The 26,413-nt window shown below is 36.0% G+C and overlaps 2 protein-coding genes across 5 annotated transcripts in view; one reads left to right on the top strand and one right to left on the bottom strand.

The window, feature by feature from the left end:
* CENPP (centromere protein P) overlaps positions 1–26,413 on the bottom strand; it is a 176,630-nt gene that overhangs the window by 56,918 nt on the left and 93,299 nt on the right. The window lies entirely within an intron of this gene.
* Positions 6,891–25,757, top strand: ASPN (asporin). 2 transcript variants are annotated; one of them, XM_025166914.2, is made up of 9 exons: positions 6,891–7,090; positions 7,693–7,799; positions 10,559–10,839; positions 16,353–16,465; positions 16,934–17,147; positions 19,407–19,517; positions 21,980–22,073; positions 23,889–24,027; positions 24,313–25,757. In XM_025166914.2, the coding sequence occupies exons 3-9, from the start codon at positions 10,578–10,580 to the stop codon at positions 24,508–24,510; spliced, it is 1,131 nt and encodes a 376-aa protein (XP_025022682.1). In that variant the 5' UTR covers positions 6,891–7,090; positions 7,693–7,799; positions 10,559–10,577; the 3' UTR covers positions 24,511–25,757. The 2 variants fall into 2 exon arrangements, with proteins under 2 accessions (XP_025022682.1, XP_007428722.1); XM_007428660.4 differs by lacking the exon at positions 7,693–7,799.

Raw genomic sequence — 26,413 nt, forward strand, 5'->3', positions numbered from 1 at the left:
TCCTTACAGATGGTTTGAAAAACAGAAAGCAGTGGGCATCAGTACAGTACATTCCATGACTGAAAGATCTAAGTTGAAAGATCTAATGATCTGGGGGCGGGGGGGGGGGAGCAGACCCTGCACCTGCGGGAAAAACGCTAGGATGAAAAAAGAAAATAGGAACACAACATGAAAAGACAAAGACTAAGCACAGAGCTCAGAAACTGCACCTAGTGGCTCTGCTGGCTTCTATTTTGCATGTTTGCATATACAATTATAACCGATAATTCTCCATCCAAAATAAAAATACTGCAAATCTGGTAAAGGAAAAAATCATGTTCACTAAATTACAATGATAATTTTCATATCTCATAACCAGTTATTCAAATTCATAGGGAACAATTAGATGGGTTATTTTGTAAATATTATTACATTACATCATAAAGTCAATTATGAATACTTCTATTTTCATAAATAGAAATAGATCTTCTATTTTCAGTAAGAAAGCAAACACCCAAAATAGTATTATTTCTTTTTTAGAATCTGTAAGAATCTGGGGGTCAACTACCCCATGTAATTCTCAAGCTGATGGTTAAGTGGAGAGAATGAATGAAACTCTGAGAACCACATTAAAAAAGTATGCCAGCCAAGACCCAAAGCACTAGGATAAGCGGTTGCCCTATCTGATGTTTACATATACGTAGGTACCACAGGCATCAACAGGATTCAGTCATTTCTTTGTAGTGTAGTGTATGGTAGATGACCTTGAGGGATATTGGATGTACAGTAATTAAGGTAAGTTGGAGCAAAGAAGCAGATGCCCTAGGAATTTAGGGAACTGAAACAAGCCCTAAGTGTTCTTCTCTCTTGACTCTGCCTTTAAGGGAATTTGCCAGTACTCTTTGTGAGATCTAAGGTTGACATGTATTTGGCTCTACTTAATAGATTTACCAAATCATCTATATGAGGCATAGAGTAGCTATCCAATTATTTGCCTATGTCATATCAGCACAAAATCATATTTTACATTAGGTTTAGGAGCCAATAAAATAGGAGAACACCACTCACTATGATGGCTATAATTTCCAGTTTCAACATCTTATCTACCTCTCTCGTCAAGGTGGCTTTCAAACATTCTGGTACGCTATAGAGTCTTTTCCTAATGCGGAGAGATTCTTCTGTGTGAATAGACTCATGTCTATCCAGCGCTCAGTAAGATCAGTAGTACCAGGCCTTTAGTGAATACCTCTTGAAAGATTTTTAGAAACTCCTTTAAATCTTATTTCTGGAGTGGAATTAACTCAGGATTCACATGCACTTCTCTTTTTTCCTGTCTTCCCCTCTTATAATGTTCTAGGGGCTTTTTGGTTGGATTCTGTGAAATCACCAAGATAGAGTTGGGTTCTTGAACATACGATTTTCAAAAAATGTTCACATGTTATATTTTTGTGTTTCCCCCACCTAGAGTCAGTAGGAATTAGGTGGTAGCTAAATTTAAATAAATAAACAAGCAAGCAAGCTATTTGGTTTGCACAGAGCTTCTACTACCTTCCTGATAGAGGAAAGTGGTGTGAGGTTTACTTAGACAACATTGTTATTTACAGCCAAACGTGGGAAGATCATCTAAAGCATTTGAGAAAAGTGACAAGTCTCCAAAAGGCTGCCCAAGCAGTAAATCCAACAAAACAGGTTATAAAGAAATAAAATATTTAGGTTTTCTGATAGGGAATGAAGAGATAAAATTAAATAAAAGAAAATATTAGCTCTAAAAGAAGTCAAGGCTCCAAATACAAAGAAGGAAGTTAAATCTTTTTTTGGACTAGTGTGGTATTATAACTGGTTTATTCCCCATTTTCCATCCACACTCAAGCTTTGACAGATCTTACCCAGAAGGCGGAACAAACAATACTGCTGTTGGTTATATTATGTATATTATATTACATATTTTATTTGTTTTTATCTATTTTACTGTAAGCTGCCCAGAGTCACGTATGTGAGATGGGTGGCTATATAAATCAAATAAAAAAATAGAAAAATTGACACCAGAATGTCAATAAACCTTCAAGGACTTGAAAGAAGCTTTGTGTCAAGGCCTCATCCTAAAAGGGCCAGACTATGAAAAGGCTTCCATCATATAAATTATGCTTGAATTTGGTGCAGCCTTAATACAGATTTATGGGGATGGAGATAATCCAGTGGCATACATAGACAAGAAACTGTTCTCACAAGAAGCTAACTACACTACGATTGAAAAGGAAGTGTTGGCCTTGAAATGGGCCATAGATGTACTCAAAGTATATTTATGGGGCTGAGAGTTTACAGTTGTAATGGATGACCCAGCCGCTTGTCTAGATACAGTAGATGAAAAACAGTAATCCCTGAATTACAATTATAAGTCTTTACAAACCTACATGTTCACCATACAACAGAGAGCAGAGAAACAAAACATTCTTTCAGACTTTTTATCCTGTCAGGAACAGATACAGAAATCTCTAGTGAGCATGGTCTGACAAGAGTGTAAAGAAAGGATCTCATCTCTTAAAAGAAGGGAAGGATGTGGAGCCTCCCAGATTGAGCAGGCATTTCTCCTTCCCATCTGGAATCCAGAGTTTCAGTGCTGCCTAGGGAAGTGGGTTAAAATAGCCCCACCTTCTCCTTAATTGGAGAGAAAGCCCCTTAAATGGACCAGAAAGCCAGCATGTGTGTGGCTGTAGCAGAAGAGGACTTCAGACAGGAAGACTACAGAGAAGCAGGGAAAAGTCTCCAGTTCAAAGGCAAGTAACTCAGCAGCAGTCCCAGGAAGACAAAAGCCTTGGCACTGCAAGACCGGCTGAGACAGAGCCAAAAGATGGGGGGAAAGAGCCCAAATAGCGTCTGCAAAGAAGTGACTGAAGCAAGCCCATTGTATGCAGCAGCTCAAGCGCAGTGTTTTACAAACCAGCTCCCGGAAGAGAAGATTGTGAGTGTTGGGGAGGAGAGAAAAGCCCCATATGCAAGTCAACAGAGAAGGTGTGAAAAGGACTTTCTAATGTACATGGACTGAGTTTGGCTACAAGAGCTGAAGACTTGGGGAAATAAATACTCAAAGAGCTAGGAAATAATTTTAAAGGAAAATATAGAGCAAAATAACACAGGCATGGAGATAGAAGTAGTTATAAACTTATAGTAATGGGACGCTAGATTAAGATAGGTAATAAAAAATTAAGTAGGAAATAGGCATAAACATAGAACTTCTGTCTCTGTGTATGTGTGTGAGAGAGATTGAGATTGGTTGTCTAATATTTAGTACATGAGAATCAATGTGAGGCAACCTTCTCTAAGAGTATGGGAAAGTGGCAATAGAAGAAATGTTTTCTCATTAGGAAGCTATGCAACTCAATTATTTTTTTGAGGCATTGTAAATGCCCTCATTTACAAGAATGACATGAAAGTTTTCAACAAGTTAAGAGAAATATCTTCTATACACTGTATTGAAAGGTTCAACTTTCCCAGAAGACATTAACAATTATTTATTGAAGCAGTATGCCATCATAAGATCTTATAAGGGTCAGAACATTCCATGTGAAATTACATCAAATTTTCCCTATGCTTGTTACAAAACTAAAAATTATAGCTCAGGGACTATAAAGATGATAGATTATTCCCAAGGATACGTTTCTCTGCAAAATGTAGTCAGGATATTTGTAGAGCTGTAGTACACCTTTGCAAGCAATGTGGGCTATGCCGTTTTCATTACTATATAAATCCAGTTGAGGCTTTTGATGGCTTTTAAAAAATATTACACATTGTGGGCTTCTTGGAAACAACCGACTGGCTGCTGTCAGAAATTGGATATTGAACTAGATGGCATTTGGCCTGATACAACATAATTTTTAAAAACTGTTTAATTCACAGAAAGCACTCCTTTTAATCTGCCAACTAATACTTTGCATTAAGAGGCAGTATATCTAATTATCAAAGACCACTGACTGAAGCAGAATACTGAAGAAAAGCACCCTTTGTGTTATACAGCAAGGCAATCCCAATTACTTATGTAAGTATTGGTTACTGGGGCTGCATGGACCTGAAGTACAGAGAAGACTGGCTAATTACAGCCTCAAAGAGGTTTGAGTTGGAGTCAAAGAGGCTTGGTTTTATTTTCCTTTTTAAAAAAACAGAACAAAACAATATAGGGTTGCTGAATAATGGCCTGAACTGTGTATCAGACAAACTCTGTACAAATGATAAGGATAGAAGTGAATATGTATGCGCCATTTTGATCTACAGTTTCATTACCCATGGTTTTGTGCATCTGTAGTTGCTATACGCAGACCACACCTTGTTATTCATGGGAAAGGGGGCTGCATATCCACAATTCATTTTCTGGCGTGTGGTTTCATTGGCAGACTTTTGGAGTGTTCTGCATTTTACACACCACAAAATGGGACATAGGCTTTTGCACTTGTGTAACTTGTTCAAGCTCTCATTATTTGTGGATATGTTATTTTCAGTTGTTAACCTGGAACAGAACGCCTATCAATAACAAGAGCTACCTGTATGTATTTACAAATGGCATTACAAATAGTGAAAGATCAAAAATAACCACAGAGCTGAAATTAATTCTCCATAACCACGCAACATAACAATGTCCTACTGAGTAAAAGAAGCTAGACTGAACTAAAGCCAAAGCAAATTGCTAAAAGACTATGTCATGTATTAAAGCATTTGGCCTATTTCCCAAAACAGAAGTTTGGGGCTTTCAAGTTATAATACAGTCACAAACAATTGAAAAAATGTTTTGTACAGTGTTCATACAGAAGCATGCCTTAATAAATGGAATGCTAATATAACTTGAGTGTTTAAAGAAAAAGAATGAAAAAAAAATTCTCAAGAGTCTCTTGACTATACATTGGTATTTTTATACAAAGACAGGTTGACTATTTATGAAGCCAGGACTGAGCACTGGGTCTGCAGGCTGTTTCTTGTCACCTTACAGGCCAGTTTTGACATACAGATCTTTTTCACTAGAGATCCCTGAAAAAAGAGTTCTTTCCTTTAATTAATCAGTTTGATAAGCCAAGACAGGTATACTTAATACTTCTTCCCAAATTTATGAATCAAATATTTTAAAGTGGTGTTGATCTTCTAACATTGTTAGAAAAATTACATTTAGCTTAAATTACGTACAATTAGAATCAAAATTCTTGTACCTGCCCCAATGATAAGCTGGTTAGTACTTATAAAGGAGACAATGAGGAATACCAGAGCTGCAATTTAGATTAAGAAGCTGAAAAGGCATCTTGAAAGAAGATAATGCCAACTAATTTCCATATTCTTGCCAAGAAACTTCACAAGAGTACAAGTACCAAGAAAATTACCAGGAGCTGAGCTTGACTTGAAGGAGAAATTAATTTACCATTATAGAAGCAAACATGGATTTTAATGTAGTGTTCCTTCTTCATAAGTCTGTTGTACCCTGCTTCATCTGTGAAATTTAAAAATCTGCACCAAAATTATTTAAAAACACATTTTTAGGAATTTCCTCTCAATTTACCTATTTTTGAATGGATTTTGCCCCAAGTACAAATTTTTAATGCATTCTAAGATACGTATTTTAATTTTTTGGTACCTTATTTAATCTAAGAATTACACTGCAAAATCTGGAGTAAGAAATCTGAAGGATAACTGTCTTTTGATCTGCAGTTACTCCAAAAATCAAGTTCGTTATTCTATTATGCAGACAGACCAACATCCCTGAACAACCCTACCTGGAATAAAATGTTTCAGTGTATCTTCTTCAGGGCATGAACATCTACAACACAGACAAGAACCAACCACTGCTCTTCTTTGCCTATCTCTGCATTTTCCTTTGCCCTTGCTCTCGATGCTCTGGAAAGCCCAGAACATGCTCATGACTTTAAAGACAATACCAATGGCAATTATGTCACAAACTTTTTTTGCCATGAGGTGAGGGTTTACTACTCTGAAAGAACACCCCCAAAGCATTAACTGACTAGTTCATGAGATTTAAGACTGTATGTTTTTAATTACACTGATGGCACAGTTAAGATAATCAGGATAAAGGAATCACGTTATGTCTTTTCAAGTAAAAAAGTTAATGTGGATATCCTAACTTCTTTTGTGTTGTCTGAAAATGTAACGTGATGGTCCTACCATTCATATGCAAAGGATCGTATTTAGTTGATGTATTTTTGGAAAGGCATTTCTGAAAAATTGTTACGCAACCCAATGGGCATTCTTTCCCTGTTTGACAACCACAATCTCCTTAGCAGAGTTTTTAAAATAAATGTTTATTTTTTTTCTGTTACTATACAAACCTCTCTATCCTGTCTTTCTAATACATATGCATCACTCATAGCCGGTTTATTGAAATATTTCCAGACACACCTCATAAAGAAAAAACAAAAAACCAAGAAACTCCTTCAAGTAGTTTTCTGGCTTCAGTATGGAAACAATTGCTCCCTGCCTTCTTCTTGGATGCTTTCTCAGCTTCTACAGCCTTGGATTAGCTGTGGTTGCCCTCCAAGTACTAACTACATCTGACCCTGCTTAGCTTTTAGGGATCAGCCAAGGTTAACTAGGAACTGCCACTAGCTAGTCACTTAAACAGTATCACTATTAGGATCAGCTATCAGATTGCTTTGGATAGACAGTACATTTCTAAATGTTATACAAGAAAATGTATGTTATAGATTGTTTCATAAGGTGTGTACTTGTACATCAGAAATTGACTTCAATGAACCATCCAGGGTTTGCACTGGCTTTGTGCCATCCATTATTCAGGTTCAGATTTAACCACATCTTTTGCTAAGACGTCTAGAGTTAGCTAGAAGTTTTGGCTCAGATACAGGCAGTGATGAAAAACACATGAGCAATAGCAAGTTTTCTTAGCATTATTCTTCAGTGCTCAGATAGACTAATCCACAGAAGGAGTTTATTCAAGTATTACTCAGGGTGCCAGGAAGAACAGGACCTTTAAAGGGATTTTTAACCCCTTTAAAATATTTACTGTTCATTTTATAGGCTCAATCTGTCTTTTATACATTATGAAGTGGAAATAATTTCCTCAGGTGGAATACTGTTTTTTTGAAGGACTTGACAAATTTGCAAGGTAGGTGTTTTTTAAAAAAAACTTTTTATTAATGCATCAGTGTTCTAATGAAGTAATATTCTTTTGTTATTATTAATGATGTATTTTAAATACTGTTCAATGTTTTACAGCATATATTACAACATAATGCACTGTAATTTAATTGCTTTTATCCTGTGAACAGAAAAATATAAAATAATGTTTTTGAACAGATCTAGTAAAGGACAGTAATTTTTATGAGAGAAAAAGCATATAATAATTTTATGCTTGATGGACTCAGTTGCAATCTTATATGTGTTTATTCAGAATTCAGACCTACTGAATTCAAGAGAACTTTCTGCCAAGTAAGTGTACTGCAGACTCAATATTTGTATTTAGCCATATTTTCAGCAATTCACAGTCACCCCCCTTTGGAGTACCCTAAGGGATGAAAGAGAATGGGGGTCAGCACAGAATGCCTCCCCTATTCTATCAGTAGAGTCCTCTACTGTATAAAAAACAGAAAAGTAGAACTGGATTGAACTTCCTGTAATTAGCATTTAGAAATTAGCCAGTAGACGAAGAAATAATATGTATTACAAATCATTGTGTTTATCATTATTCTGTTTGGACTGTTTGATTAGGTCAAACAAAAATGTTGTGTATCTAATGAAAACCATTTAGGCTGCAATCCTATAATACCTGGGGATGCCATTGAACTCAATCAGACTTACTTCTGAATATACATAAGGTAACACTAGCAGACAATCCATCATATTTCATGTATATTTCATGTTATTTGCTTTATAAAGATTCTATGTTCAGTTTACTTTGCACATATAAATCTGTGGCTTCACAAATATTCATGCTTTTAAAGTAAGGGTATATGAGTATTACCTGGCAAAACTAGACAGAAAAGCATTCTGCCTTATGCTCTATGCATATGCATTCTCTAACATTTCAAATTAAGCAACTCAGCTCTCTGATGTGAACTTAATAAAGTATCAACATTATTTCTGGCCAAGCTGGCAGCCTGAATCAAAGCATTTTCTCTTCCTTTAAAATAGTGATTTGCTTTGCCAAAACAAAATTTCGGAAACTTTTATCCAGACAGCCAATGAATTTAATTGGAATACTTTTCTTATTATTAAGATAGTATGTTAAAATTACATTTTAATAAGATGCAGAAATTCTAACCTGAGCTTAGGTAAAGTTTAATATTATTCAAAATCACCAATGATTTACTTCAAAACAGGGCCTTATTCCTTAAAATATTGGCAACTGTTAATATTCTAATGGTTTGTTGGATAGAAAAGACCACCATACATACATTATTTTATAATACTGAACGTACATTTTGAGACAGTTTAAGAATAATCTTTTTTTAAAAAGTTAAGCAACCTGGTGTCCTTCAGTTATTTGGAACTAGGGCGGGCAGAGTCAAGCGTAAGCACCTAGATTGAACTAGTCTACTCATGAGGAAGCCATGCTTTGCTCTATTCCTCTGCTGAACATATAGTCATGGGCAAACTTGAGTTTGTATTAAAGTTATATATGAAATGTATCTAATACAAATGAAAAGATGCTAACGTAGCAGTGTCTTCAGTGATTTGGAAGGGAAGGGGCTGGGAGTGTCACTATGGGTCAGAGAGGGTGCCAAGATAACTTAACAGAGAAACAGTTGTTAAAAGGGAGCTTTGGTCATGGCAGCAGATACCACAGCAGACGTGTCAGCCTTAAAACTGCCACAACAGTTTTTGTTGTGGTTACAGACCATGATATGGTAGTCATTTCCCTTAATCAGTTAATTCTAAACTATGCAGTGTAACAATATACACATCCTTAGGGGGCAGGGCAAAGACAGTTCATGAAAAGGTACTGAGAGTTTCAGCAGCTCACAGAATTTTTCCCTGTCTGCTTTCATTTTAGTGGCTCAATGAAATTCAGGATTTTATTGGATAATTTAATACTTCCAAACAACAATGTAATGCAATTTTTTGTCAGCAGAACAGATGCAGCATCCTGTAACAGCATAAAGAAATGCCTAGATCCAGCTATTAAGCTGCTCTTCTAGAATTCCCTTTTAAAATGCTATCCATGATTTAAGATATGCACAGCTAGGACACTGATAAGGCATCTAGTACATTAGAGAAGTTAAGCATCTAGAGTTTTACAAAATGCAATTTTTCTCTAAGAACTCATATGTGCACACTCATACACACTTTAATTAGGAGGCCAAGCCAAAGTATAGAGAACGCAGAATTATACTGCTTATCAAGTTATAGAGAATTTAATATAATCTCTTCTGTTCCAAAAATCATACCACCAATCTTCTACTATGTATCTTAAATAACTACATCTTATTTATTTTCCACCTTAATTTAATGCACATATTCAGATTACTGAGAGATCATAGGTGTTGGACTATTATGCATTCATTTTATCTTCATCTCTTATGAGTTGGATGAAGTATTTCCTCTACTCCATGACTTTATTTAACTGCATTTCCACATTGTCCAATAACTGAGGCTCTCCAGTTTTGCACAAAATAGCCAGATGGAATGCATCTTAGATCCCTGAAGGAACTAGCTGTGGTCTAAGTATAATGTATTGATAAATTCTGGAGAATGGCAAAATGCCAGGTTACTGGAATAGACAAATATTCCTATTTTGGAAAAGGTGGGAACTGAGGATGTAGAAAAACCACAGACCAATCAGTCTAACACTGATACATGGAAAGATTCTAGAGCAGCTCATAAAGAGATGGATCTACAAGCACCTTAAAAGCAACGTAGTATTTACCAGAAGACAGCATGGATTTTTCAAAAACAAGTCTTGCCAGGCTAACACCTCATTTTAATAAAGTGTGGGAATGCTGCAGGCACACTTTATTTTCTTGCAAACTCTGCCAGAAAAAAGGAGGAGGAAAACTGTAGCTATAATGACTTTTTTCAGATTTAACTCTTTCCAATTATATCATAGAACTATATTCTGCTTTTGGTACCCTGCAGACTAAACTATGTCAGTAGATTATGTTCTGGGAGAACTGCTGGGAGGAATGATTATGATTTGCAACCGGGACTCCATTCAATTATCTTTCAACTGTGTGCTTCTTTACACACAGAACAGACTGGACTCTGAGTCAGATAGGAACTGCTATAAGTTTTTCTAAACTTTTCCAACCCAACTCAGTAGCCCTAGTTTCCTTCCAAGCTACAACATTTCATTTCTAAAGGCCAAACGGATAATTTTGGCAATAGAGACTGACTACTCTGCAACAATCAAACCCTTTATATCAAAAGTTCAAATTTCTAAGAAAAAACTAGTGTTCCATATAATTCCAGAAATAAAACATTTAAACCAACATAGTTGTTCAAATGAAATCTCAACAGATGAATTAATATTTATATTCTAGACATTTATGTGTGGCAACTTTTTAATCTTTCTGAAATTACAAGATCAATGATGGTATTTTTCTGTTTGGCACTCATTTATTGTATTTTGTTCTAGGGATGTGCATTCTGCAAATATGAAGGAATATATACTTCTGCTTCTTGTGGCTTTGGGTTCTGCTAAGCCTTTCCAAAAGCCTTCATACTTCACCTTTAAGAACATAATGCTCATGGATATGGAAGACCTGGATGATGATGACGACGATGATGATGACAATGATGATAAGGATGAGAATTCCCTTTTTCCTACCAGAGCACCCTTAATACCATTTGACATATTTCCAGTATGTCCCTTTGGATGTCAGTGTTACTTAAGAGTTGTTCACTGTTCTGATTTAGGTAAGGATAATTTTCATTTAAAGCCATACCTATGCAACACACTGGTGATGTAGAAATTTGTAGTTAGCTTTTCTTAGCTTCCTAAGAAGAAAGTCCAGAGATGCACTGACACCATTTCAATGCCCACCTTAAGCTTTAAGGATTTTCCCATCAATTGATCTTGAATGGGAGCTGTAATTGGCCTACTGACTTAAGGAGATCCAAAATGGGCAACCTCCCCTTTTGCTGTCTGGAGTCAACAAAAATGGCAATTTTGTAACACTCCAGAAAGCTAGCTTTGATGATTTGACAGAATTACAGCTCCTTTACCTCTGACAGGGTACATTATCTGTGGGAGAGTATACTGCTGATTTTCAGTTGTTAGCTCAAAATATGGACTGGAATGAAAAAAGCTTAACTGACCAGTTTAAATGGGACAAATTCATTCATCAGGGAACCCCAGCAACTTTACTGTATCAATCCAAGTCTGCTTGGGTATTGACAGGAGACTCAAAGAATTATGCAGAGAATGAATGGGAGAGCAGGCCCCACATAGTTGGGCAAAATCAAGGAAGCAAGAATTACACAGATTTCAGTAAGGTATTTGCAATGTTTAAATAAAGACTGTTGGAAAATATGAGAGAAATTTTTCACTCCCATTTACTGCATAGTGAGTTAAGTAAGGCGAGATCTCTTTGAATGATTCTTCTCAGGATTCTTGTCACCTGAATTAAGTTGCCATTTATGAGATAAGCTGTTACCTGAATTAAGTTGCCATTTATGAGATAAGCTGTCAACTGTTACTTCTATCTATTGACTATGGCTACTCTTCCATTACTTTCTCAGCCTCCCCACAATCTCTCATAGTGCCAGTACACGCAAGGTCTATGCTTATATTATGGGAAATCTTTGCATGGAAGTGCTCTCTCTGACAAAACATCAGTTAAATGTTATAGTTGGGGTGGATGGGGGGGTGGGAATTTTACAAGCAGATGACCCAAGTATTAATTGGGAAGTTATTTAGTCCCAAACTTTTAGACTTCAGAGGCTAGAACACTCAGAAATTAAGGCAAGCACACTTTGCAATTTAGTCACTCCTGTTACTCTACAAATCCATACAGGCCTTGAATACAGCTGCAGGCCTTGATAGCTTCTGGTTCTAGAAGGAATTGAATATGACCATCTGATGCATATAAATATAATGCTGCATATAAATATAATCACTCATTTTGTCAACCCCCCTATGAAATAATAGAAACTGCTCTGCACAAAGTAAAAATTCAGAACTTTTGTCAAGAGTTGTTGACAAAGAAATGGAGGAGATGGAAGTTCTTCCTTCCTAGTACCTGCATCAGAATAATAAGAGAATGAAATTCCAAAAAGGGGGCAGCCTCTCAACTTGGAAATTACCCCCCTCCTGAAATCCACAGAGAAGGGGTAGGAGGGGTAGAGACTTTTGAAAGGTTGGAAATTTTGTCAGCTCCAGCCAGTAAACAGATACAAATGGAAGGAGAGACACAATGCCTTCCAGTTTCTCATGACCAGGGAGAAATGCTCCTGACATCTCAAGTGCAAGGATGGAGGGAAAGGAGAATAAAGAAAGGGAGATGGTGTGAAGGTTGAATCTGGAAGGCTGGAAGAGCCTCAGAGCAGATAAGATGGTTATGTGAACTTGATGCCCTCCAAATTCCAATGTAAGAAAATAGCAATAAAAAATCTATTGCCATAAATGGCCAAAAGAAAGAGACCTGGAATTAAAGTCTGGGGCTGATACCCACATCCAGAGCTATATTCCTTTATTGTGTAGCGGCTGATCATCTTAGTAGAAATAACTTCATGTTTGCAATAAAGCTCTTATTTAACCATGGTGACTACTTAAAGATTCTGCTGTTCGCTAGTTAATTAAAGGGAAAAAAAAAAACCTGAAATAAGGTAATGGCAAACCATTGTTGCCAAGAAAACTACAAAGATACATATCCATTATGTCACCAGGAGTCAAGCTTGACTTAAAAAAAAGATGCTACCTTTAATGTTTTGTTTTACAGTTTGTCTTTTTAATGAATTAATTAATTTTAATTATCTATGTGGTATTTTTTAATTGTTCATGGGTTTTTGGTTTTAATTGTGAGCTGCCCAGAGTCACCCGTTGGGGGTGATGGGCAGCATACACATTAAACAAACAAACAAACAAATGTACAAAATGATCTTCTAGGTGAATGATTACATACATTTGAAGCTGAGAAACAACTTTTTTTCATAGAGATCAGTTATTTTATTCTGTAAAGTTACTACTGAGATCTTTCTATAGTACTTTATATGTTATATATAGAACATAGAAACGCAGAAGTAATTCATAAAATAGTTAATTTCTAAAACAATGTCAATATTGAATGGAGCTAATACATGATTAACATGATAAACAAATAATTTATCTGGATTCTATAATCTACCTGTAATTTACCTTTAATTGAAGCTCTCCATGCAGACTTGTGAAAAGGTTTGTGTAATTTATGATTTTACAATGGCCTACCATTTCTATATTTTAAATCAATATCTTCAAATTATTTCATTTTTTCTGAAGCTTACCAACATGCCACTAAAGACTAACATTACATGTCACATAATCCTTGATATGGGTATACACAGATTTAATAGTCTGCTCCATGTGTACTTCGGAGAATTCAATTAAAAAAAAATACTATACAGCTGCATATATGAATGGGCAAAATGCCTGTGTGCGCGCGTGCATCTTAAGTGCTGCAAGATGCTGAGTGTTGGGAACCCCTTCATAGGGCAAGAAGAAGTAAAGCTAGAAGAACAAATGTGGGATTCTCAATGCTTGGGAATTTAGGAAAGGATGTTTTGACACCACTCTTATTTTTATGAATATGTCACTGCACATCTTGTTCTTCTTAAACACTGTTCTTAAGAACCCTCTGAACAAAAGGCCATCAAGAAATGGGAGAAATTAGCTTTTTATAGTAATAATAATTTTTTAGACTTTGATGTATTTTCTATGCCTTGTAATTGACCGTACCCCACCCTCCTTATGCTGGTCTTTGACCATAATAAAGGTTTGACTTGAAGAAAGGGGAGAATGTTTATTATTATTATTTGCAAATTAAAAACACAAGAACATTATTTTTATCTTTTGGAAGACGAGTTAGAAAATGTGTTGTGCTCATTAAACAAACAAACCATCTAAACCTTCAAAAATAAGTTTTTGATAGACAACAGAATTACCTATTCCTCACTGCTTTATTTACTTAAAAATATTAATTATTTGGAAATTAAATTTTGCAAACAAATTGATTACTTGATACAGCATTGTCACTTATTGCTGATTATGTGCCATCAAGTTGTTTTCAACTCCTAGTAACCACATAGATAGATGTCACTTATTAAGAAATGAAAAAGAGCATTTGACTTTACTGTAATGACAAAAACATGGGATATCTATGTGTTTTTGTCCATGTAGATATATACCTGATGGATCCTATTGGTTTTCAGAGGGTGTTTGGGGATTTTTCCAGCTCTCTGATGGAGCCTTCTGTTCAGGCCCTGGTAAGTGGCTGATATCAGACAGTGAACCAGGCAGGCACTGGATGCTATTGCCACTGAGCAGCCTGTTTCTGGAGTCCAATCATGGATGGCACCTTGGTTTACCAAAGTCAGCTGGGAGGTGAAGTGCCACAAACAATACCTGGAGGCCACTGGAGGAAGCCCAGAAGTGAATCTAACCAAGCATGGATATGTGCCCATGTTCAGGTGTACTTGTGGTGATAGGAGAGGTGAAGCATACCTACTTCTCCTCTTGTAGACAGAGTCATTGGTGGTGACTCAGGCATTGCCTTGTCCTGTTATCTGGTACTTCTTTTGGTTTGTGATCTCCAAGGAAGTGGATAGATGTGTTTCGGTTGCCTTCTACCACCTTGCCCCTCCCAGCTTGTATAGGAAGCAGACAGGAGAAGTGACCATTTGAGTCCAGGAAATTGTGGGACTAGGAGCTTCTGGCAGTCTTGATATGATGTAATGTGCCTCAAGTATCCTTAGACCCAATGGTGTTAGAGAATTACTGATCAGTCGTCAACCTTCCCTTTTTTAGGGAAAGTTGTTAAGATGCTAGGGGTGGATCAACTTTGCAGCTCCTAAAGAAAATGAATTATCTGGATCTTTTTCAGTCAGGGTTTAGGCCTGGTTTTGGGACAGAGATACTGTTGGTCAATCTTCTAGATGACCTACTGTGTATTGTGACTTGGATGGGGAAAGTGTGCCTTTCCTGGCCTTATTAGACCTCAGCAGCTTTTGATACCATCAACCATGGTATCCTTTTGGACTGCCTGCGAGGGTTGGAGATAGGAGTGTTGTTTTACAATGGTTCCACTCCTTCCTTAGTGGGCAGTTCCAATCTATGTTGGTGGGAGAGGTTGGCCCAGTGGCCCAATTTGTGGAATGCCACAGGGGTTGGTCCTGTCTCCTCTGCTTTTTAACATCTATATGAAGTCAGTGGGGGAAGTTGTCTGTAGTGAATAAACAAGACATTTTCCAACCGTTTAGGGAGGGGTATTCCCAACTGTGCATTGCCACCCAGCCTGTGGGAGAGATGCTGTTGCTAACCTTTTCTGGTGCCTAGAGGCTGTCAGGTTCTGGATGGGAAAGAACAGACTGAAGTTGAACCCTGCCAAGTTTGGGTTGCTGTTGATACATCAAGGTCCTCTGTCGCAGTCAGACTTACTCCTTGACAGGCAGGCACTACCTATCAGGGAGCAGGTTCATAACTTGGAGGTGCTTTTGGGCTCCAGAGTGGTCTATGCCCAGCTTCAGCTGGTGTGCCAGTTCTGCAACAAAGACAGGAGGTCCTAGCTACTGTAACTCATGCTCTTATCACCACCCAGTTAGACTACTGTAATGGACTCTACTTGGGACTTCACTTAAAGAGTATTCAGAAGCTACAGTTAGTTCAAAATGAAGCAGCTGCATCTTTTGGCCTCTCAGCATTGGGAGCACATTACACCATTTTTTGGACCTTGCATAGTTTGCCAGTTGTTTTCTGGGTCCAATTTAAGGTGCTAGTGCTGCCTTATAAAGCCCTTTATGGCTTATCACCTGGGTACCTTCAGGACTACCTACTTCTGTCAGTATCAGCCTGATCAGTTAGAGCTACCTGAAAGAAACTAATGAAAATTATACACTTTCAAGAGGCTTGGCAGTGCTTCTTTGTAGAGAGCCAACATTGTGAAACAGCCTGACCATGGAGATCTGACTGGGTCTCTCTTTGTTGGCCTTTTGGAAGCTCTTGAAGACCAAATTATTTCAGACAGCTTTCCCCTGATGTGAATGTTACCATCTTTATTTCATTTGTAATTTATGATTTTTACTTTTAATGGTTTTTGTAGCTGTATTATTTTTACTGTGGATGTTTTAATCCGTATGTGTTCTATATGAGGCACCAAGAGTCTCCTTTGCTTGCAGTGCACAGAAATACGTTTAATAAATAAATATTAAAATTTATTTCTTATTTTTATTATAAATAGGCTTGACTTCCGTACCAAGGAATATTCCATTAGATACTCGTATGATAGATCTTCAAAACAACAAAATAAAAGAGATCAAGGAAAATGATTTTAAAGGACTCTCATCACTATACGTAAGCTTATTTTCTGAACTTCCTCTCAGGACACTCTATCATGCTTTATTTTGATGTATAAAAGCTGAGTAATAGCATAAAAGTCATACAAATCAATGTTCAAACAGATAAATAAAAATAATTCTTTTGGAAAATTGGTTGTTATTTGATCTATATTAATCACATTTTCAAAATTGATCAATGTGTGATCATTTTATCAATCTACAGTGAAACCATAAAAGAAAATCTTATATGTAATATTAGAATTAAGTCCTATTTTCCTTTGGAAGTCTTGAGTGACTCCCTTTCCATGTTACTTGTGCTTTCTTCAATTTCATGTTGGAGCTTTCTGGCTTGCAAAAGTTTGAATACTTAAAAAAAACAAAAACAAAAATAATACATTCCCATTTGAAGAATATCATATTCGCCTTTTAAGCGAGAGCGTGAAAATAAAACCAGTGCTTAACTTTATGTTCCTATTTTGTATAGGCCCTTGCCTTGAACAACAACAAAATAACAAAGATCCATCCCAAAGCTTTTCAGTCAACAAAGAAGCTGCGGCGCCTCTACTTGTCCCATAATCATTTAACTCAGATCCCAGAAAATCTGCCAAGAAGTTTAGCTGAGATAAGAATTCATGACAATAAAGTTAAAAAGATTCATAAAGACATATTTAAGGGAATGAAATCTTTACATGTTTTAGGTAAGTATATCATTTATTCAAAATTGCTGGATAATAGCGGGGTGGGGGGGACAAGTTACTCTGTGAACCCCCCAGAGTTGCCAGGAGATGGGAGGTATACAAATTGAATGAATGAATGAATGAATGAATGAATGAATGAATGAATAATCCATCCATCCATCCATCCATCCATCCATCCATCCATCCATCCATCCATCCATCCATCCATTACAGTAGAAATTTAGATTGAACAAGCTAAAATGAAAAAAGGTCAGAGCAGTAATGCTTGTTGGTGGATAGTAATAGAACTATCTGCATGCTGAAGGATGCAAATGTATAAATAAGCATGACAGCTATGTGATTTAGGATTTACAAATTATTTGTGAATACACACACACACACACATATATATATATATATAATTCAGACCATTAACACAATAAAAATCAGCAGCTTCATTATAATATTCTCTGTAATAAGTTAAAAGTTTCATTTGTTTATATAGCCTCACTATAATATTCTCTAGATTAAATGCTTAATTTGTTTCTATCTGATTACCTACCTACCTACCAATTTTCCACAGTATATATTTGGCAATTTATTCTTGTAGCTTTTGTTGAAATGTTCCCAGGTTCAAATTACCATGCAGAATTTTGCTTGCAATCTTCATGACATTTTCTGTTGAAAGCTGAAATGTCATTGCTCAGACAGAAGAGTTACTGGATTCTGACACATGAGTTTATAGTTTAGTAAAAGAATCACTCAAACCTAAGGTAGACTACATCACACAGCACGGATGTGGACACAAACCAACAGTTCTGTAACATTACAACAGCAAGTCTTGCCTCCTCATTTCGAAATTCCTCAAAACCTCCTTTTTTGTGAAACAATGTTCTATTTTGCAAGGATTATGTAGGTTTAACATTTTTATGGGAGAGTGCAGTTTGTAATTTTTATTTAAAGGTGAATAGCAGGTACTGAGCTGCTTCTATCACCAAAACAATGTGACCTTGGGACAAAAGAAGGCAAACAAGCTAATCTGCTTCAGACATAACACAAAGCCATACTTCAATGAGTTTGGGTCTTAATTGTGATATATGTAATTTACAGTTTGCTTGCCATGGTTTCTATTTTTTCAGACTACACGAAGCCAAAAACAAATGAAACACACATATAAAGGAAGCACTCCTTTAAAAGAATTAATGCTATCTTTTTCTAGTTAAAACTTCACAGGTAGAACATACATTCCTATTTGTGCTGCAGAGCTTAAACAGAACAGCTGCCTCCTGGAATTGAGAGAAAACAGATCATCATTTGTTTACTAGAACTGAATATGTGGAAAATTCTTGTTTGGTAATAGCCTACGTAGAAACAGACTTGAGAACCCAAGTCATTCTGACTGCTAGTCACCAACTAGCAGTCAGAAGACATGATGAAAACTCCTTAATCTCACAACACGTGGACAGACTTAACCATAGTTTCAACTGGGAAACTGTCAGCATCTTAGGGCAAGCTAAATCCAAAAATGCAAGGGAATTCCTGGAAGCTTGGTACTCAGACAAGGCAGCCATCAACAGGCACATAGAGATAAACAACGTCTATGCACTATTCAAAAGAGACAATAAAAAGGAAAACAAAAGACCAGAACATCTCCTCACCAGCAATCATCACCCAGATAAGCAGAGATTAGCACCAAGATTATCACCAGATCTACAATCAAACAGTGAACAATACCCTAATCAAGGAACTACCAGAAGGGGGAAAATGAAACAAAACAAAACCCCCACTAACAATGGAAGGACATGCCACTGTATATAAACAGAGAGCAAACCCCATTCCATTCTAGCACTGAAGATGTTACCTAGCCGGGTAACGAAACGTTTGCAAGAAAACAACCAAGCTCAGAGAACACCAAGGATGCCACAATGTTTGTTTTTGAAAGGGTGAAGTGCACCAACATTTCATCATTTTTAGAAGTTTTGACATATATGATTTTAGTTTATCACATGTGTGTATTCCTCCAAAAATGAATCTGTTCAAGAATTTATGTCATATGACACAGTTTACTTTGTAAATTAGAGGTGCTGGGAAGGAAGTTTCTTGCACCTACTTACAAAGAAGCCATTTTCCTTTATTTGTATAAAGATTAACAGGTGATTTTAAAGGATAAATCATGGCACTCTTTTATTGGAGTTTTAAAAGTTCTGATGGGGGGTGGGAGAATTTGAAAAACTATAGCCCCTGTACCTCCAACTAATAGAATGTGCTGTCTTTCTGCAGAGATGAGTGCAAATCCTCTTGATAATGACGGGATAGAACCTGGGGCTTTTGAAGGTGTGGCAGTCTATCACATAAGGATTGCAGAAGCAAAATTAACATCTATACCAAAAGGTATAACCTATTTTATTTTTAAAAAATGTATTTAACATTTTATCATAAACTATGTTCCAAATTTGATATTAATATGTTGTTTCAGTTAAAACAACATAATCGACTTGTTTAAACAACACGTTGTAAGAATTCAATAATGTCTCTTTCTGAAAGTGTGATCCAGAAGCTTGGGAGCACATCAATGACCATTCTTGGAAGGAAAAAATACCTATGCAACTGAGCAAACAATAAAAGTAACAAACCACCCAATCCAGATTTAAAGCACCCATGTTATTGAAAAATCACTGTCCAATGGTTGAGGATCAAGCTATGCAATACATGCGATCAAGGCAAATAAACAAGCCGTGCAATTCATTTTCCTGACAGACACCAAAGAAAAGCACATCGTTTTATGCTAGAACCCAGACTTGAAATAATGCTTGCTGGATCTGGAGGCAACATTAAGCCTAAGCAGTAAGCCAAATGGCAAGTTATTTGTAGAAGTGCTCATCTTAAACTTGCTGAGCACTGTGCCACAAGGAGAAATACGTGCCATGCCTTTTTAGAGTCTGTCATTCCTATTCAAGAAGTACAGGTAATACTCTCCTTTTGAGATGTGCACTCCAACAAATTGGATTTGATAACGAAGGCAGGATAGCCAGCACTGAGTGACTTTCTAAGCATCAACATCTATGGTGGTCAATAAAAAGACTTCATGGGAGCAGCAGTTAAAGAAAGTATGGTCCCTAATCCACATAGTTATTAAGATGGCAAATCACTATGAGATTACCCTAACCATTTTTTTGACAACCTTCCAGGAACTTTCAAACACTGAAAAAAGTAGTTTCCTGTCAAATGGTAAAAACAACTTGCCAAGGCTTCAGAAGTACTTATTTCCCATTTCAGCAAATATTTTTCTTCCTAATTAAATAATCAACTGTAAAAGTACAAAATATTTTCATAACATCTCAAAAAAGAAAACTTAAAACTGATATTTATTCAAATGTCAATTTTCACTATATTCTGTGTGACTTGATGCTATTAAATATGTGGAGGATTGCAGGGAAAGGGATTGCAATAACATTCAGTGTTTCCTAACCTTCATAATTTCAGGATGAGCTGAGAATGTTTATGAATCTGCAGGTTTTCAAGGATGGGAAACTGGTATAATCAAAGTTATAGTGCAGCCCTATATATAAATGGTCAAGAAATCTTATTGAGCCATAGATGTATAAATCTATTCACTTCAAGGGGCTCCTCTAATTCTGTGCTTAACCTAATATAGAAAAAAGTATTAAAGCTTGAGGTCAATGTAACAGTAACAATCTCAGTTAAAATAGGGTTTTCTACCCAGGAAAAAAATTAGTTCCCTCACCTGTGTAAAAAAGTAAGTTAATCTATTTTGGGTAATAAGCTGTTTTGCAAATGAACCTCATAGACTTACATGAATGAACGTTTGTGACCAATTTATGAATCCAATAAACAGCAATGCACATATACTAGAAAAATATAGGTAGAACTGGAAACCGACAAGAAGAAACTGTTCTTTGGCATTTCATAATAATGTTGCCAAAATGAAACACACTGGAAAGCTAATATTTTCTTAGACCATAATGGAAACCAAAGGCATGCTTTTGCTCATAGTATAACAAGAAAACAGACACATGAATATAATGAGCAGTAAGATTTTAAAATTTATAAGTTAATGCCTCCATCTCTTTAATTTTATGTGGTGGTGTATTTGTTAGTTTTAAGATGCCACAAGATTCTGTTGTGCATGCTGGCCAACAGATCTAAAATAGCAAATGTTCCTTATATTTAACTTGGAAAACAATTTCTCAGATCAACATGAGAATAGCATAACGAGAATACTGTTACACTTACCATTTTCCATAACCTATGCTGGTTTGGGTTTGTTCTGCATAACCTATGAGTTTTAGCAGTCATAAAAGTTGTTACTGCGATTTCCTTTGAAAAAGTCATATATGTGGCACTACTTTTCACAAATTGTAATGGGGGAAGGAGATATTGCCACCAACTGCTTACAGATTGCATTCAATTTACAGATCTCTTTTCCAGATTTTAGGAAGTACCAGTTGAAACCTGAAAACCTAAACTTTATAATGAAAATAAAGAAGTAGGTAGGCCAATACTTTACTTTGGCATAAGGTGATATTCTATAGTGACATGTAGTGGGACACCTGCACATATGGGATGTCATAACCTTCCTGCTTGTGAATGAAGCAGCCCAGAGGATGTGGACTTGTCCTGATGCAGCAATATATGCAGTTTTAATTCCTGTAATGAGTATTTGTACAAGATAAGCATCATTGCTCAGTGGGACTACACATTCCTATCACAATGATAGCTGCCATAAAAATATTTGCTAGTTCCACATTTAATCTCCACATCTCTAATAATGCATTAATACTGAATTTTTTAATGTTTACCTTAAGCAAGAGACATATTTCCCTTTTTAATAGGGTTGCCATCTAGTCTACTGGAACTTCACCTAGATGACAACAAAATCTCTGCAATTGAACTTGAAGATTTCATTCGATATAAAAATCTTCAGAGGTAAAACTTATGCTTTGGAGTGAGGTACCACTAGTATACCGATAACATTTAGCACTACTGATCCTGTCTGTAGGAGTAGCAATGAGAAAGCAGTCAATTTCTCTGACTGTTGCCTAAGTTCAGTAATGTTATATGAAGGAACATGTTGAAATGAAATCCTCACAGAGACACTATTGTTATATAGAAAACCAGAGTCTGTGCCCAGAAATCAGCTTGTTCTAGGAGGTGGTTGCACTTTTTACCCCAGTGGTCTCTGCAGATTGCATCAGCTGTTGAAGGGCATTTGCCCAACTATTTCTAAGGCAAACTGCAACTTTTCTTATGCTATGGTTTGATCATGGTTAACCAATTGCAATATTCTACAGAAGCCAGAACATGTAGAAGAGTGTCTTGAAACTTCAACTGGTACAAAAATATGGCAGCTAAGCTACTAACCAGTGCACAAAAGTGGAATATTATTTCCATGTTGAAAGACTTGCACTGATTGCCATTTGTTTTTAAACACAGTCCAGTGTTTTTTGTTTGATCATAACTGACTTAGGGCTTGTATCAACTGACTTATATCAATATTACCATGTTTAAGCATTAATATCTGCAGGAAGACACACTGTTCAGAAGTGTGGGGATAGAGGAGAAAGCTTTTTCCTGCTTTACTCCCCACAAAGGGAATGCATTTCCTTGGGAGGTGCATTTAGCTTTCAGGAAAGAATTTAAGATCTTCCTCTTCACTCTTTTAAGTTGACTACTTAAAAGGGTGATGAAGAAGGTGAATAAGAAGGATGAAGAGGAAGTTGATTACTAATAATTTGTTTTATTTGCTTTTAATTATTTGCATTTTATTTTAATGTTTTAGGTGCACTGAATGCCTTCTGGACAGAAAAGCAGGATGATTAAATAATAAAATTTAAAAATTGTTGATAGTATAACAATTCAATATTTGATGCAATAATTTGTAACAATAATTCCTTAGCATCATATTAACTTATTAAGAGCACTTTCATTCATTCCTATTCCTTTGAGGTCTCCAGTTTCCTTTGATTTACATAAATACATTTCAACAATATACTGTATTGTTGAAGACAGGTACTGATTTTTTTGAACCTAACAGGAGTCAGGATGACCTTTATTCTGAACCAGGCCAGGTCTTGGGAACAAGGATACTCCTGTTCCTAAACAGATGTATTGAGGTGTTTTGGCTGTGTCGATAAATAATAGATGGAGAGAATAAAGTCAAAAAACAGAATGGCCTCCAAGACACCTGGAAAAAGGATGCAGGTAGTCCCCAGTTTAAGAATGAGTTCCATTCCCAAGATGTGTCCTTAAGTCAAATTTGTATGTAAGCTGGAATAGTATTATTTAATAATATTGTATAAGTAGTATTGTGTAATGAAATTGAGCCATTATGCATTTAATTCGAATCATAGTGTATTTAACTTGAATTTTGCTACAAGCTCTGTTCTTAACTATGGGTCATCCTCAAACCAGGTGTTCTTAACCCAGGGACTACCTGTACATATGGCCTCCACTATGTATACCTTACGTTAAATTAAATTGCATTAAAGGAGGTAAGATAACATTAAAAGAACATGAGAGGTGCTAGTAGAAAGTTAAAGAAGAGATGCAAATAACGGGCAATTTGAAAAGTTATATTTAGCAGTATTCTGACAGTCCAGTAGAATATATTGGAAAGCAGTTCTTGAGAAAACATTTTTGAAAATGTAGTGCTGAAATACACTTTAAATAGTTTAAGCAGTTTTCAAGTTTTGTTATAAAACATACTGTCTGAACTGTTTCCATTTCTTAATTTACCACTAGGTTGGGTTTGGGAAACAACAGAATCAAAGATGTGGAAAATGGAAGTCTTGCTAATATCCCAAATGTTAGAGAAATCCATCTAGAAAAGAACAAACTGAAAAAAGTACCTTCTGGTCTTCCAAATCTAAAATACCTACAGGTAATATACAACTTAATAGGCTCTGCATATTTTGCTCTAAGGAAGTGGCCAAGTTCTTAACAATATCCATGGCTAGCAGAAGTCAATTGGGACCTCATTTTCATTACTAGTTGTTTCAGTTCTAGACTAAATACTTCTATACTAAATACTAAATTTTGTATTGGTTTGTATTCTGTTGAGCTGGGCCCATTGATTGCTAGCATATCTGGCAAATACCAAACTTGCGGTGGTAATTCTAAAGATATTGTATGGTGATTACTGAAATTTCTTTTCGTCCTCTCATAGGTTGTCTTCCTTCATTCGAATAGTATTTCAAACGTGGGAGTGAATGATTTTTGTCCAACAGAAGGAAGGCTGAAGAAAACATTATATAGTGGTATAAGCTTATTCAAGAATCCTGTTAAATACTGGGATATCCAACCAGCAACTTTTCGTTGTGTACTAAATAGAAATAGTGTGCAGATTGCAAATTACAAAAAATAAAATAGTACAGGCAAAGTATCATTGAAATAGTATTATTAAAATCAGCATTGCAATACTTGAAACTTCTGAAATCTGTAAATTACATTGCCCAATTTCTTTACAAAATAAAGTTATACAAGATTTAATAAATTAGAAACATAACATCCCATTAAATTCCTTCAATTTATTTCTCTGTATTTTCAAATTGTGTAATGTTGCCTTTTTTGTAAGAGAAAATAATGTTATGTTTTAAAACAATTTTCAGGGGATTAAACTAATTAGTTATGTGCTGGAAAGAACTATATAAATATTTATCATAGCTCAAGAGAAAAAATTTTGAGCATTTAACAAAAGTAAACCTAACTGGCTAAAAAAAGTTCTAAAGGGTGCTTTATTATTAATCTGATAATCTAATTCATTATGAGACTAGATCATAAAATTGAAAGACAAACTTAATATCATGCCCTTTAGCATCAAAGCCTTTAATATTTATTCATGTGGTGAAACTGTACACTACTTTTATATCAAAAATATATGTATGCTGAATATTAACCATGTCAAAGTATTTTTAAAAGAAAAATGAATATATTCTCTACAGAGAGCACAAATATACAACTTTGTTGTTCCTGTATAGGTTAGTCCAATTAGGATAGAGTTTAAAGATCTGAGATCAGAAAAGTATTATATTTTGTGGTAAAATGAAAACTTTTAGGCAATTAGGGATCCTAATCATGTGCAGCATTTCTTGCTCATAAAGATGAGAGAGAGAGAGTGGTCACTGCATGCATTACAGCCAATGGGAGTCATAGACTGTCATAAGTAAATCCATTTAAATTAATTGAAAATTTAGTTAAAAGAATTTAATTTACTTTCCCATAAGCAGTTAGAGAGATTCTGGCTAGCCTGCCTTTCACATGTGTTCTCACTTGGTACAGACAATATACTTTCATGGCTAATTTAAGACCACTTTTCAGTGTGTTGTCTCTTATTATTAATGCTGGATCCAAATCCTTGTATATTACTGCTTTAGTACTGTAACTCGGCTGAATCCAACCTGCATGTATACAAACTATTTTGTTATGGTTGATTAACTGATGATAGTACTGTATAAAAATAGCTATCTACTTCTATATTTAATGTAGATGCATTATTCATTTAAGTTAAGAGAACAGAAAAAACTTTCAGTTGTTTCATTAAACACGCTGAATTGAAATCTTGTACTACTGTCATGCTGCTGTTTCTTTTGTTTAAAATAAATATTCATAGTATAAATCCACACGTAAGACTGGATCTTAACACTTCGTTGATGGGAACATTCTTTCAGTGGATTTTCCATTTCCCTTATTGACTCTGGTACCATTAAAAACTCTGTTTTGGAGGTCTGGGGTCAATGAATACAGAAAGGGAGAAGACAATGACATAAGAAGTTTCAGGAGAAAAAACACAGTATGGATGAAAGGAGGACTTCCATTCAGAGAGGAAAATTATTATTAACTTTACTGTGTGTTTTTTTAATAATCTTTATTTAGACCAGTTCAAACAAGTTCACTAGGTCTACATTCCTAATAAGAATGACTAAGATCATTAAGGTTTTGTCGAAGGCTTTCACGGCCGGCATACGATGGCTGGTGTGGGTCTTCTGGGCTGTGTGGCCGTGTTCTGGAAGTTTTGTTTCCTAACGTTTCGCCAGCACCTGTGACCGGCATCTTCAGAGTGCAGGAGCACAGACAGGAGCAGTTCTCTCTGTGCCCAGGATGATGTGACCCTTTTTTGGGTATTTATAGAGATCTGAGGGGGGGGGAAGGGGGGGATTGGGTGTGTGTGGGGGGGGTTTGAGTTACTGAGTGGCTGCTTGTTTTGGTGTCAGAATCTGCATGTAACTTCCTGGGGATTAGGCAGGGTTTTTTCTTCTATTGAATTGTTA

This window comes from Python bivittatus, unplaced genomic scaffold (assembly GCF_059951505.1).
Source record: "Python bivittatus isolate LINGU-HERP-01145 unplaced genomic scaffold, Pbiv_v1 ctg000080_np1212, whole genome shotgun sequence".
Lineage (NCBI taxonomy): Eukaryota > Metazoa > Chordata > Lepidosauria > Squamata > Pythonidae > Python > Python bivittatus.

Coding starts and splice junctions, on each gene's coding strand:
- ASPN (XM_025166914.2), top strand. CDS start 10,578: ATGAAGGAATATATACTTCTGCTTCTTGTGGCTTTGGGTTCTGCTAAG. Junction 10,840..16,352: donor TGTTCACTGTTCTGATTTAG/GTAAGGATAATT, acceptor TATTATAAATAG/GCTTGACTTCCGTACCAAGG. Junction 19,518..21,979: donor ATTAACATCTATACCAAAAG/GTATAACCTATT, acceptor CCTTTTTAATAG/GGTTGCCATCTAGTCTACTG.